We start from the raw sequence: 13247 nt of genomic DNA on the forward strand, positions 1-13247 counted from the left end.
ACACGATGGGAACAGCCACCACTTGCCGAGAGGCGGATGAATAAGCAGCACAGCTTCCCTCAACAGATGCCAGTCAGGAAATGAATAGTCTGTCAATCCAACATCGTGAATAGAGACACAGCTAAAACTCTGCAAGGACCCAATTACAGGCTCCACAAATGAACCATTTCTCTATTTTAATCAGCAGTGATGAGAAAAGCACAGCAAATTTAATTTAAATATAAAGATGTTGCAGTTCCACAACTGAATCCTCTCCTCGATCAAGTAAGATGAAGATATTATTTAAAATTAAAACAAATTTAGTAGTCTAGCTCATCTTTTGTTGTAAAAACTTAATACCCATGGCTATCAAAAATCTATCAATCTCAGTTTTGAGATTTTCAACTGACCCCCAGTCTCAACAGCTTTTTGGGGAGGGAGTCCCAGATTTCCACTACCCCTTTGTGTGAAGAAGTGCTTCCTGACATCACCCCTGAACGACCTAGCTCGAATTTTAAGGTTATGCCTTCTTGTTCTGGACTCCCCCACCAGAGGAAATAGCCCCTATCCCAGGCCGAAGGGATGCTCGATCTCGCCATACCCTATCCCTGGCCGAGTGGACTCCCACACCAGCCGGCCAGCCCGCTGAGTTTCCGGGCAGGTAAGGACTTTGCTTTTATTTTTTATTTAGTGGCTGTGCTTGAAAGAGTTTTTTTTTCGGGGGGGGGGGGGAAACGGGGGGAGAGAGGGGGGGACGAGGAGGAGATTTTGTGGGCGGGGGGGGGAGGAGGAGGAAATTTGGGGGGAGAGGAGGAGAGTTTTGGGGGGGGTAGGAGGAGAGGTTTGGGAGGGGAGGGGAGGAGGAGAGGAGGAGAGTTTTGGTGCCTTTCCCGGGCAGACTTTAAACATAAGGTAGGATTTACTTATTTTTTTTTATTGTATTTTAACGGTTTGAGCTTTTCCTTTATGTTTGCTGCTTGGTTGTTGAGGTCCTCTCCAGTTCCCTTCCCTCCCCTATCCCTGCCCTAATGTCTGCTGAATGTGCGCTGCTTTTTCTTAACTGCCCGCAAGGTTTTTCAGAGCTGGCCACATACGCTGACCTCAGTGGATTTAGAGTACATTTTTGCTGGCCAAAGTGGTATAAATGGCCAAAAATGGCATGTGTCTGGGAACGCCCCCTTTTGAAAAAAAAACTGACATAAAAAAAATCGTACCGAACTGACTTTACGCTGGAGCAAATTTTGGGGAGAAAATGGCATTTTCTAACTTACGCCAGAAAAAACAACTTACTCCAAAAAAATTGATACAAGTCATGGCCAATGTTAGGCCCTGTGCCACCTAACTTAGTGTCATCAGCAAACTTGGATATACAGCTCTCTATTCCTTCATCTAAGTCAATTATTAAATACATTGAAAAGCTGAGGGCCCAGTACAGATCCCTGGGGAACACCAATAGTTACCTCCTGCCAATATGAGTATCTCCTTGAAAAATTCAACTAGTTTCATTGGACAATTTACAAATCCATGCTGGCTCGCTGATCAGTTCATATTTGTCCAAGTGCTCAGACACTCTGCCCTTAATAACAGATTCTACTAACTTCCCCACAATGTACGTTAGACTAATAGGCCTATTATTTCCTGGTTTATCTCTCCTACATTTCTTAAATAATGAAGCAACATTTATAGCTTTCCAATCCAAGGGAGCAATTCCTGAATCGAGAGTTTGGGTAGATCATGCCTGGAGCACCTGCAATTTGTTTTAATAGCCAGGGGTGGGTCCTGCAGATTTGTCTATCTTTAGTCCCATTATTTTCTCCATTACCTTTTTTTTTTTACTTACATTAAATCTAGTAAGATCCTCCCCTTGATTTATTTTTATTTTTCCTCATACTACTGATATTTTATCCTCGGCCTCTACTGTGAAGACCGATATAGTAAGTATTGAGCAAGTCTGCCATTTCCTCATTTTCAACTACAATATCACCTGCGTTTACCTTTAAGGGGCCAACATTACTCTTAGCTCTTTCAGGACCAGACTGGGGTACGGCAGCCTACCGTTCCTCGCAGAGGCAACCAGACAGGGAGGTAGTCATCAGCTCATCGCAATGCAGCTGCCGGAAGAGAGTCGCTCCCAGTCCCAGATCGCGGAGCCGGAGAGCGGGGATCACACGGCCAGCGCTACACCTCCCAACCACGTAAGCTAAAGCCGCAGAGCCAACAGGTCTCCAGAGGGCAGGGAAGGGGGAGGTGGGGGTCGAAGGGCAGGAGGAGGATTGGACTGATGACCCTTGGAAGGAGTTCCCGCTCTGTAAGCAGCGATTCCACGATGGATACAGGAAGCAGGCACTGCAGCATCACATTGACAGCCGATCTGCCCATCTCTGGTTATTACTGCTCTTGAGGCAGGTCGTAGGATTCACAGGGGTGAGGAGGAGGTGCGACCGCCAGTAATGGAGAAGTACGGACCACTTTTTGGACACAGATGCACGCACACGGGGACACACACATGCGCGCCACAGTCTGTGCCCTCAGGAGCAGAGGGGAAACTCACCCAGTGTGTGGACAAAGTTCATGCTCAACACCTAAGGGGACTGGTGTACGGGATGAGAGGGTACCCTCTCAGGTGAAATGTAAAAGATCCCATGGCCACTATTTAAAAGAAAAGCAAGGAGAGTACTCCCCAGTGTCATGGACCCAATATTTATCCCTCAACCAACATCAGTTTTTTTTTTTTAAAACATTAACTGGTCATTTATCTCGTTGCTGTATGGGGGGGAAGCTGGCTGTGCGCAAATTAGCTGCTGCATTTCCTACTTACAAATGACTACACTTCAAAAGGTATTTCCTTGGCTGTAAAGCACTTTGGGATGTCCTGAGGTTGTGAAAGGCGCTATCGAAATCCAAATTCGTTCTTCTTACTTTCTTTAATATGCTTGTAAAATCCTTTAGTGTTCCCTCAAGATTTTTCTCGTATTCTCTTTTTATAGCACTTACTACTCTCTTTGTATCCCTTTGCTGTTCCTTATTATAAAATCGCTCTACCATCAGTGCTGTGCCTACTGTTGCCTAGTCACCAAGCTCTGGAACTCCCTGTCTAAACCTCTCTATCTCTCTTTCCTCCTTTAAGACACTCCTTAAATCTTACCTCTTTGACCAAGCTTCTGGTCATCTACTCTAATATCTCATATGTGCCTTGGTGTCAAATTTGTTTGATAACGCTCCTGTGAAGGACCTTGGGTCATTTTATTACGTTAAAGGCAGCGTTCCCTCTAAACTGCGCAGCTCTCTGACGGTCCCACACAGCCTGGGACCAGTTTTGCCAATATTAAATTTCGCTCATGCATGAAACTGTGAATGGGCCATGCAGCCCCTTAAAAGGGGCCATTCGCCCCCCAAAATGTTAGGGGGTACATTGGTTAAATGCGCTATATAAATACAAGTTGTTCTGTTGATAGTTCCCACACGGGACCTCTACTGTTCTTTGCATTCGTCTAAGTAACATGCTCTCTATCCCTCAGATTCTTACCATAGGTTTTTCAAACTCTGTTTCCGAAGAGGTTGGTGACAAAGGGCTGACAGGACTCAATGATGGTGAACTCTCCACACTGGAAATGTAGTCTGGATCAGGAACATAGAGAATCTACGAGAGAGAGAGAAATCTGCTCAACAACCAATTACAAATCACATTTTCTCATGTGTATTTCGATCAACTAAGTACTCACGGTAATTCCTCCATTTACAATCAATAAACACAATTCATCAAAAGATGGACTTTCGCCTTCCATTTTAATTTAAGGCTCCTTTGCAACTGCAGCTGGTGGGCTTTCTGATGAAACAGTGGGAAAAGCACCGAGTCTTCAAGCCAAACAGGGCTATGCTGAATCAACCAATCACAACCGGTGGGAACATACAACTGAACTTGGAGGAGGGGAGAAAGGAGAACAAAGAACCAGAATTCCTGCTCCTCATCAGGATCCAAGGCCTACTGGTGGAGGTGTGATTTATGGACATTGGGCAAAGGCATAATACCAAACCTGGCTTTGATATTCCCACAGTGACTACACTCCAAAAGTACTTCAATGGCTGTAAAGCACTTTGAGATGTCCGGTAGTCGTGAAAGGCACTATATAAATCCAAGTCTTTTTTTTGATGTCCTCTACAATTGACTGGTCAGCTAACACAGTTGAGGCTCACAGGGGAAGAATGTAAATTTGAGGTTATATCAGGAAAGACTGAACAGGCTGGGGCTCTTCCTCTAGAAAAGCAAAGGCTGAGGGGTGACCTGATAGAGGCCTTTAAGAGTCTGAAAGGGTTTGATAGGGTAGACAGAGATGTTTCCACTTGAGAGCAAGACCAAGGCTAGGGAACTTGCATGTAAGATTTTCACTTATGAATCCAATTCGGAATTCAGGAGAAACTTATTTACTGAGAGTGGTTAGCATGTGGAACTCACTACCACAAGGAGTAGTTGAGGCGACTAGCATAGATGCATTGAAGGGGAAGCTCGATAAAAACAGGAGGGAGAAAGGAATATAAAGTTATGGTGATAGACTTCGATGAGGTAGGGTGGGAGGAGGCTGGTGTGGAGCGTTGCCCAGTAGGGCCAAATTACCCATTTCTGTTCTGTACATTGTAGTTAATTCTATCTGATGTTTGTGCAGTTGTTGTATATAATAATCTGCCCATCAATAATAATGGGCACTCAGCAGCACCAAGAACCTTAAGCAGTGTTACAGGACTTTCTCAAGAAATTAAACAGTATCTGTGAGAATGCACTGTTCGCCAGGGACCACAGCCGTGTAAGGTTCTGCAAAACCAACCACGGAGACATGTGTCAGGGAGAATGGGAAGATGCCATGTTTAAAATGACCAACTGCAGCCAACAGGATGATGGGATTCTGGTCACCCTGTACAGGCAAAATCTCCCCAGTAATACACAAGGCAACACAAAGGGTATCAGTTTGAATAATTAAACAAAGGCCCACAGATCTGATGCAATCAGTTTGACCAGCCCAGACAGAGTGTCACCTCTGTCGAGATAGTGAACAATCATCTTCATTCCAGACAGATGGATACACATCAAACTGCCATTCACACCCCATGAACGGACGATAAGAAAAGCTGCAAAAACACACAAGGAAGTTGGAGAGGTTGGAGGTTTTGGAAGGTGGGGGAGATTTTGGAGAGGGGGAAGGTTTTTTGGAAGTTGGAGAGCTTGGAGCTTGCATCTAGAGAGAGCTCTCTCTCCCTCTCCTTCTTGCTCCACCAGAGGAAGAAGCAGCAGTTCCGCAGACTAAGCCACCGAGACTGAAAACCAGCAGGCAGTGGCAGTGACTTCCCACAGCTGAGCTGAGCAAGGAAACCAACTCGAGGTTAGAGGTTGGAGTCAGCTTTTGGGAGTTGAATCAGCTTTTCACAGGGCCCTCGCTCTGGGGAAGGTGTGCTTAACTCCAGCAGCTTTTTGCTTAGGAGCCAACCGAAAGGCAAAGAGAAGAAACCGATGCAACATCGAGGAGGAAAACCCAAACGCCCAACAACGTAAAACCCACCCCAGAGGGACCCCGAGCTGAAATAAGTGCCCCCAGAACCCCAGAGTTGATAGGATTGTGAGTATAGCCCAAATCCCCCTCACAGACTCAATTTAGGACAGGAATTGGTAGGAAGGGTGGGAGTGGGAGGTGGGGTTGTGTGTGAGTGGAATGTTTCAACCTCTTATCTCCCCTTCCCTGTTGCAAGATTTTTCGTGTTGTTGAGTGAGATTGTGTCATTACTGCTATTTATGACCTCTTCCTATGCCCTCTATCGAGGCGTTTACATTTCTAAATAAACAACATTAGCCATTTTGTACTCTTACCCACTGTGTCTGGTGCCTCGTTACTCACCCATCTTCATAAATCGCACGTACAGAACCTCAGGGGAGTGTGGATTCGAACCCACACCCAAAGCTCCCCTTACAGCCAGCAGCGTAATGCATTCATTATCTCTACTTGTGAAGAAAAGATGCAGAGAGGTTGTTTCCCTTCGTAGGGGAATCTAGAACTAGGGGGCATAGTTTCAGAATAAGGGGTTGCCCATTTAAAACGGAAATCAGAAAGAATTTCTTCTCTCAGAGGGTTGTAAATCTGTGGAATTCTCTACTGCAGAGAGCTGTGGAGGCTGGGTCATTGAATATATTTAAGACGGAGACAGACAGATTTTTGAACAATAAGGAAGTCAAGGGTTATGGGGAGCGGGCGGGGAAGTGGAGACAAGTCCATGATCAGATCAGCCATGATCTTATTGAATGGCAGAGCAGGCTCGAGGGGCCGTACGGCCTACTCCTGTTCCTATTTCTTATGTTCTTATGTTCTAAACCATCACGCAGGAAAGTGTCAGCTTGGCTCAGTCAGTAGCACTCTCACCTTGAGTCAGAGTTGTGTTTGGGCAAGCAGTGTCTGTTACGAACAGCATGTCACACCCTCAAGTTTATTTACTTCAGTTACAAGAACGCTTTGATATAGGCCTGGGGAGGAACGAGCAGATTGGAAAGCAGCTAATGTAACGCCTCTGTTAAAAAAGGGGGCAGACAAAAGGCAGGTAACTATAGGCCGGATAGTTTAACACCTGTAGTGGGGAAAATGCTTGAAACTATCATTAAGGAAGAAATAGCGGGACATCTAGATAGGAATAGTGCAATCAAGCAGACGCAGCATGGATTCATGAAGGGGAAATCATGTTTAACTAATTTACTGGAATTCTTTGAGGATATAACGAGCATGGTGGATAGAGGTGTACCAATGGATGTGGTGTATTTAGATTTCCAAAAGGCATTCGATAAGGTGACACACAAAAGGTTACTGCAGAAGACAGAGGTACGCGGAGTCAGAGGAAATGTATTAGCATGGATAGAGAATTGGCTGGCGAACAGAAAGTAGAGAGTCGGGATAAATGGGTCCTTTTCGGGTTGGAAATCGGTGGTTAGTGGTGTACCACAGGGATCGGTGCTGGGACCACAACTGTTTACAATATACATAGATGACCTGGAAGAGGGGACAGAGTGTAGTGCAACAAAATTTGCAGATGACACTAAGATTAGTGGGAAAGCGGGTTGTGTAGAGGACACAGAGAGGCTGCAAAGAGATTTGGATAGGTTAAGCGAATGGGCTAAGGTTTGGCAGATGGAATACAATGTCGGAAAGTGTGAGGACATCCACCTTGGGTAAAAAAAACAGTAAAAAGGAATATTATTTGAATGGGGAGAAATTACAACATGCTGCGGTGCAGAGGGACCTGGGGGTCCTTGTGCATGAAACCCAAAATGTTAGTTTGCAGGTGCAGCAGGTAATCAGGAAGGCGAATGGAATGTTGGCCTTCATTGCGAGAGGGATGGAGTACAAAAGCAGGGAGGTCCTGCTGCAACTGTATAGGGTATTGGTAAGGCCGCACCTGGAGTACTGTGTGCAGTTTTGGTCACCTTACTTAAGGAAGGATATACTGGCTTTGGAGGGGGTGCAGAGATGATTCACTAGGCTGATTCCGGAGATGAGGGGGTTACCTTATGATGATAGACTGAGTAGACTGGGTCTTTACACGTTGGAGTTCAGAAGGATGAGGGGCGATCTTATAGAAACATTTAAAATCATGAAAGGGATAGACAAGATAGAGGCAGAGAGGTTGTTTCACTGGTAGGGGAGATTAGAACTAGGGGGCACAGCCTCAAAATACGGGGCAGCCAATTTACAACCGAGTTGAGAAGGAATTTCTTCTCCCAGAGAGTTGTGAATCTGTGGAATTCTCTGCCCAAGGAAGCAGTTGAGGCTAGCTCATTGAATGATTTCAAGTCACAGATAGATAGACTTTTAACCAATAAGGGTTACGGGGAGAGGGCGAGTAAGTGGAGCTGAGTCCACGGCCAGATCAGCCATGATCTTATTGAATGGCTGAGCAGGCTCGAGGGGCTAGATAGCCTACTCCTGTTCCTAATTCTTATGTTCTTATGTAGATAGGGAGAAACATAGAAACATAGAAAATAGGTGCAGGAGTAGGCCATTCGGCCCTTTGAGCCTGCACCACCATTCAATGAGTTCATGGCTGAACATGCAACTTCAGTACCCCATTCCTGCTTTCTCGCCATACCCCTTGATCCCCCTAGTAGTAAGGACTACATCTAACTCCTTTTGAATATATTACTCCTTTTGAATATATTATTCTTCTGGTGGGAGGAGTCCAGAACAAGGGGGCGTCACCTTAAAATTAGAGCTAGGCCTTTCAGGGGTGATGGTAGGAAGCACATGGGGAGTGGAAATCTGGAACTCTCTCCCCAAAAAGTTGTTGAGACTGAATTCAATTGAAAATTTCAAAACAGAGATTAAAAGATTTTCGTTAAGCAGGGATATTAAGGGCTATGGAACCAAGGCAAGTTGATGGAGTTAAGATACAGATCAGCCATGATCTAATTGAATGTTGGAAAAGGCTGAATGGCCTACGTCCTATGTTGTACTCCAGGATTTGAGCATCTAAATTAAGACGACACTTCATTGTGGTACTGAGGCAGTGCTGTATTGCAAAAGTTTGGATTTAACATAAAACCAAGTTTTGATCTTAGTCATGGTGCACTTTAAAAGGTCCCACAGCAATGTTAAAAGAACCAAATTTACCTCGTGTTCTGGGCAACATTTCTCTCTCATGCATTGGTTGTAATCTTCCAAAATTCCCTAGTTTCACGAACAGTCCAGCGGATTGGAAGGTAGCAAATATAACCCCACTATTCAAGAAAGGAGGGAGAGAGAAAACCGGGAACTACAAGCCAATTAGCCATCAGTCATCGGGAAAATGCTGGAATACATTATGAAGGAAGTCGTAACAGGGCACTTACAAAATCATATGATTAGGTAGAGTCAACATGGTTTTATGAAAGTGTTTGACAAATTTATTAAGAGTATTTTAAGGATGTAACTAGTGGATGTCGTATATTTGGATTTCCAAAAGGTATTCGATAAGGTACCACATAAAAGGTTGTAGCGCAAGATAAGGGCTCAGAGGGTTGGAGGTAATGTATTAGCATGGAGAGAGGATTGGTTAACAGACAGAAATCAGAGAGTAGGGATAAATGGGTCATTTTTAGGTTGGCAGGCTGTAACTAGTGGAGTGCCGCAAGGATCAATGCTGGTGCCTCAGCTATTCACAATCTATATTAATGACCTAGGTGAAGGGACTGAGTGTAATGTATCCAAGCTTGCTGATGATACAAAGCTAGGTGGGACAGTAAGCTGTGAGGAGAACACAAAGAACCTGCAAAGGAATATAGACAGGTTAAGTGAATGGGCAGTAAGGTGGCAGATGGAATATAATGTGGGGAAATGTGAGGTTATTCACTTTGGTAGGAAGAATAGAAAAACAGAATATTTTTTTAAATGGTGAAAAATGTTTAAATGTTGGTGTTCAGAGAGATTTGGGGGTCCTCGTGCAAGAAACACAGAAAGCTAGTATGCAGGGACAGCAAACGGCATGTTGTCCTTTATTGCAAGGGGGTTGGAGTATAAGAGTAAGGAAGTCTTGCTACAATTGTACAGGGCCTTGGTGAGACCACACCTGGAGTACTGTGCACAGTTTTGGTCTCCTTATCTAAGGAAGGATATACTTGCCTTGGAGGCGGTGCAACAAAGGTTCACTAGATTGATTCCTGTGATGAGAGGGTTGTACTATGAGGAGTTTAAAAGAACAAGAGGTGATCTTAATGAAGCACAAGATTCAGAAGGGGATTGACAGGATAGATGCTGAGATATTGGTCCAGAAATTCCTCTCGAGGTCTTCAAAGCACTAAAGAATGGACAGAAAATGCGCACTTACCTGAAGCTGTCAGGCCCGCTCAAGATCCTGGTCTGGAGGCCTCTCATGACTGTGCATCGCAGCGCGTTCACGTTGGGACGTCCGCAGGAGTCACGTGGGCCTGGACACCCAATCACAGGTAAGTATTTTCTCATTCATAGTAATAGGAGATTCATGTCGGAAACTTCTATTACTATGAATGAGAAACACCCCAAAACACACAAACACTACATAAAACATTTAAAAAAAACACCTCACATAAATACACTAATAGAATTAAAGTTGTTATAAATGTTTGTTAAAGAAAAAAAAATTGCCGATTTTTAGAAAAAAATTTAATTCTGGTTAAAAATAAGTGTAATGTATTGGGCAGGGTTTTCAAAAATGTGTTTTTAAATTTTATTTTTTATGTTTTAAGTGTTTTTTTAAAACTCTTACGCCTGTAAAATTAGGCTACATGCCTGCTTTTATCAGGCGCAAGAGTTTTGAGGACATTTGCCAGGCAAGATATGCGTAAATCCCCTATCTTGCCCATGTCTGTCTAGGATCTGTCAAGTTCCAACTTGACAGATCGGGAAAGCCGGTTTTCAGTGCATGCGCATTGCACGCTGAAAACCGGCTTTTCAGATGCCTTCCCGGGTCCGTAGAAACTTCATACGGGCCCGGGACGTCGGAATTTCTGGGCCATGGTTTTTCCTGGCTGGAGAGTCTAGAACTAGGGGGCATAGTCTCATTTAAGATTGAGATGAGGAGGAATTTCTTCACTCAGAGCATTGTGAATCTTTGACATTCGCTGCCCCAGAGGGCTGAGGATGCTGAGTCTCTGAGTATATTCAAGGCTGAGCGATAGATTGATTTTTGGACTCGAGGGGAATCAAGGACGGGAAAGTGGAGGTGAGATCAAATAACAGCCATTGAATGGCGGAGCAGGCTTGAAGGGGCGTATGGCCTACTCCTTCTCCCAATTCTTATGTTCTTATGTCCTACTCCTTGTGGGATCTTGCTGCTGCATTTGCTTACATAATACAAATTAGTTTGAGAAGTGTCTTAATTACAAGACACTGTATAAATGCAATTTTATATTTCATTTAACCAGATTTATTTATAGATATAATTATATTACACAGCTTACACATGATATATTATTATGCAGGAAAACAGTACTTAAACATGGGAGTAAAAGGAAGAGAGCCAATACCTGGCCTGGAACAACAGCTCTGGAGAACAATTTATTCAGCTGCACTAGCTCATTAGGTGTCGTGTCAAATTGGAGTGCGATGCTATTCAAAGAGTCCCTCGATTCAACCTGTCAGAGAAACCAATCTGTTCAGGTCAAAATATCAGTAGCTGTTATATTTCAAAGTAACAGCAGACAAACGCTTCAGCATGAAATCGTTTTTTTTTAAGTTTACTGTTTTTAACCCATATTATACTCCCTCCAGCACAGAAACATACCTCCTGATTTTTGTTTTAAAAGAACAAATAGGAGGTAAACAAAATGTTTGATTAGCTTTGGAAGTGAAGTATGCGATGGGAGGGTTTGACTCCCAACCCTTTCCACAAGCGCAAAAATAAGTGTTTTGTTTGATAACTAACAGAGCTGACTCAGGGACACGACGAGAACTGTAACATTTCCACGACTCTGAAATAAAGGCCTTCAATTCGATTATTTTAAGTAATAAATATTTGTATCTCGTACAAGACCTGGCTTGAACTCAGACTTCTGTCCAAATATTCAGGTTATGCTTCCGCAATTGTAAAATGTATTAAATATTGTGCAAAACTGCACTATAAGTAACCTTGGGCTAGATTTTACACTTTTTTTTTTAACGCCCACTTAATGTCCATTTTGCCACTGAAGTGACGTATAATGCCCAGATATCGCCTATTTAGCCACAAAATGGAAACTGACACCCATTTTTCAGACACTTATCGCCGAGCGTTACTTTCCCCATGTGCGTAACGCTGGGAAAAAATACCGCCCGCCCACTTTTCTGGGACGGAATCATCAGAATGGGCAAAACCAACGCCCATAATATCGCCCAGCGTTACTTTCCACACGTAATTAACGCTGAGATTCAATAATACTGACCGCCCACTTTATTTTGTCATAAAGATCACATTTGCCGAAACTAACGCCCAGGAGATCGCCCCGCGTCACTTTCACCACTTCGCACTCATCTCGCCCACAATATCACTCGCCCAAAAAACCGCCAGGAAAAAGTGGAACTAACTGGATCTACTCACAGCGGTATGGACGCCATGTTCTAAATCACATGTTGCATCATTTAAAAGGCTGCTCTGCTTCAACCTCGGAGGAATTCGGATGTACTCTGGAGTTCTTTGGAGGTGATGTGAACATCTGAACAAACATCTTTAACATACTGTGGACGATTGGAATTTAATAGGTGTCTTCACGAGACATTTGTTCTTTGTCACCAATCGGTGGAAAACAGATATCTATTGGAATGGGGCCTGTCCTTTCTCACCCTCTCTTGATGACCAATTATATGCTGCAGACTCGAGATGGCAGAAGGTACGCTCCACAGCATTATGTGCCCAATGTAAGATGTATCAGACTGATGAGGAGGACCAGATGTTACACCCCCCCCGTAAGTACAGGGAGAAGCAGTCTTACCTCAACTTGCCCGACACCACCTGCCTTTGGAGACTGTGCTTTCACACAGAGGTCATCACTGAGGTATGCCAGCTCATAAGGGGAGATCTGCAGCCTGCCAGCACCATCAGTACTGCACTGTTCATCGAGGTCAAAGTCACCACGGCACTGTCGTTCTATGTGTTGGGTTCTTTTCAGGCCTCAGCTGGCGACATTTGCCCTATGTCTCAGCATGCCACACATTGCTGCATTAGACAGGTTACTGAAGTCCTGTATGCACACAGGGAAGCTGGTAAATTCCTTCCTATGACCAGGGAGGCTCAGACTGAGAGGGCTCTAGGATTCTACTGAATTGCTAACTTCCCCAAGGTGCAGGGAGCAATAGACTGTATGCACATCGCAATGGGGGCACCTTTTCAGGATGCAGAGGTTTTCAGGAACCACAAGGGATTTCACTCCCTGAATGTGCAACTCGTTGTCGACCACCAGCAAATTATTATGGCAATGAATGCTAAATTTCCAGGCAGCATCCATGCGTGAGAGCACTGTATCTGACTTGTTTAACAATCAGCCACAAGGTCAATGTTGGATGCTCGGTGACAAAGAAAATGGCCTCACCACCTGGCTGATGACCCCCCTGTGTGACACCCACACCAAAGCTGAGAGACGATACAACAAGAGCCAGAGAGCCACTCGCAATATCGTGGAGCAAACCATTTGAGTGCTGAAGCAGCACTTTAGATGCCTGAACCACTCAGGAGGCGAGCTCCAATACCACACTGAGCAGGTAGCTCAATTCGCGGTGGTGTGCTCCATGCTGCACAACTTGACTATCAGGAGGGCA

The 13247-nt window shown here is 44.4% G+C and overlaps 1 protein-coding gene across 1 annotated transcript in view; it reads right to left on the reverse strand.

Moving 5' to 3' along the window:
* Positions 1-11704, reverse strand: part of LOC139263072 (oxidation resistance protein 1-like) — a 203781-nt gene extending 192077 nt beyond the window's left edge. The window contains exons 1-3 of the mRNA XM_070878644.1: positions 11699-11704; positions 10985-11092; positions 3506-3619 (exon numbers count right to left, since the gene is read on the reverse strand). Coding sequence (XP_070734745.1) covers positions 3506-3619; positions 10985-11092; positions 11699-11704 — 228 coding nt within the window. The remainder of the gene's footprint in view (positions 1-3505; positions 3620-10984; positions 11093-11698) is intronic.
* Positions 11705-13247: the final 1543 nt, after the last annotated feature.

The sequence above is a fragment of the Pristiophorus japonicus genome, chromosome 1 (genome assembly GCF_044704955.1).
Source record: "Pristiophorus japonicus isolate sPriJap1 chromosome 1, sPriJap1.hap1, whole genome shotgun sequence".
Lineage (NCBI taxonomy): Eukaryota > Metazoa > Chordata > Chondrichthyes > Pristiophoridae > Pristiophorus > Pristiophorus japonicus.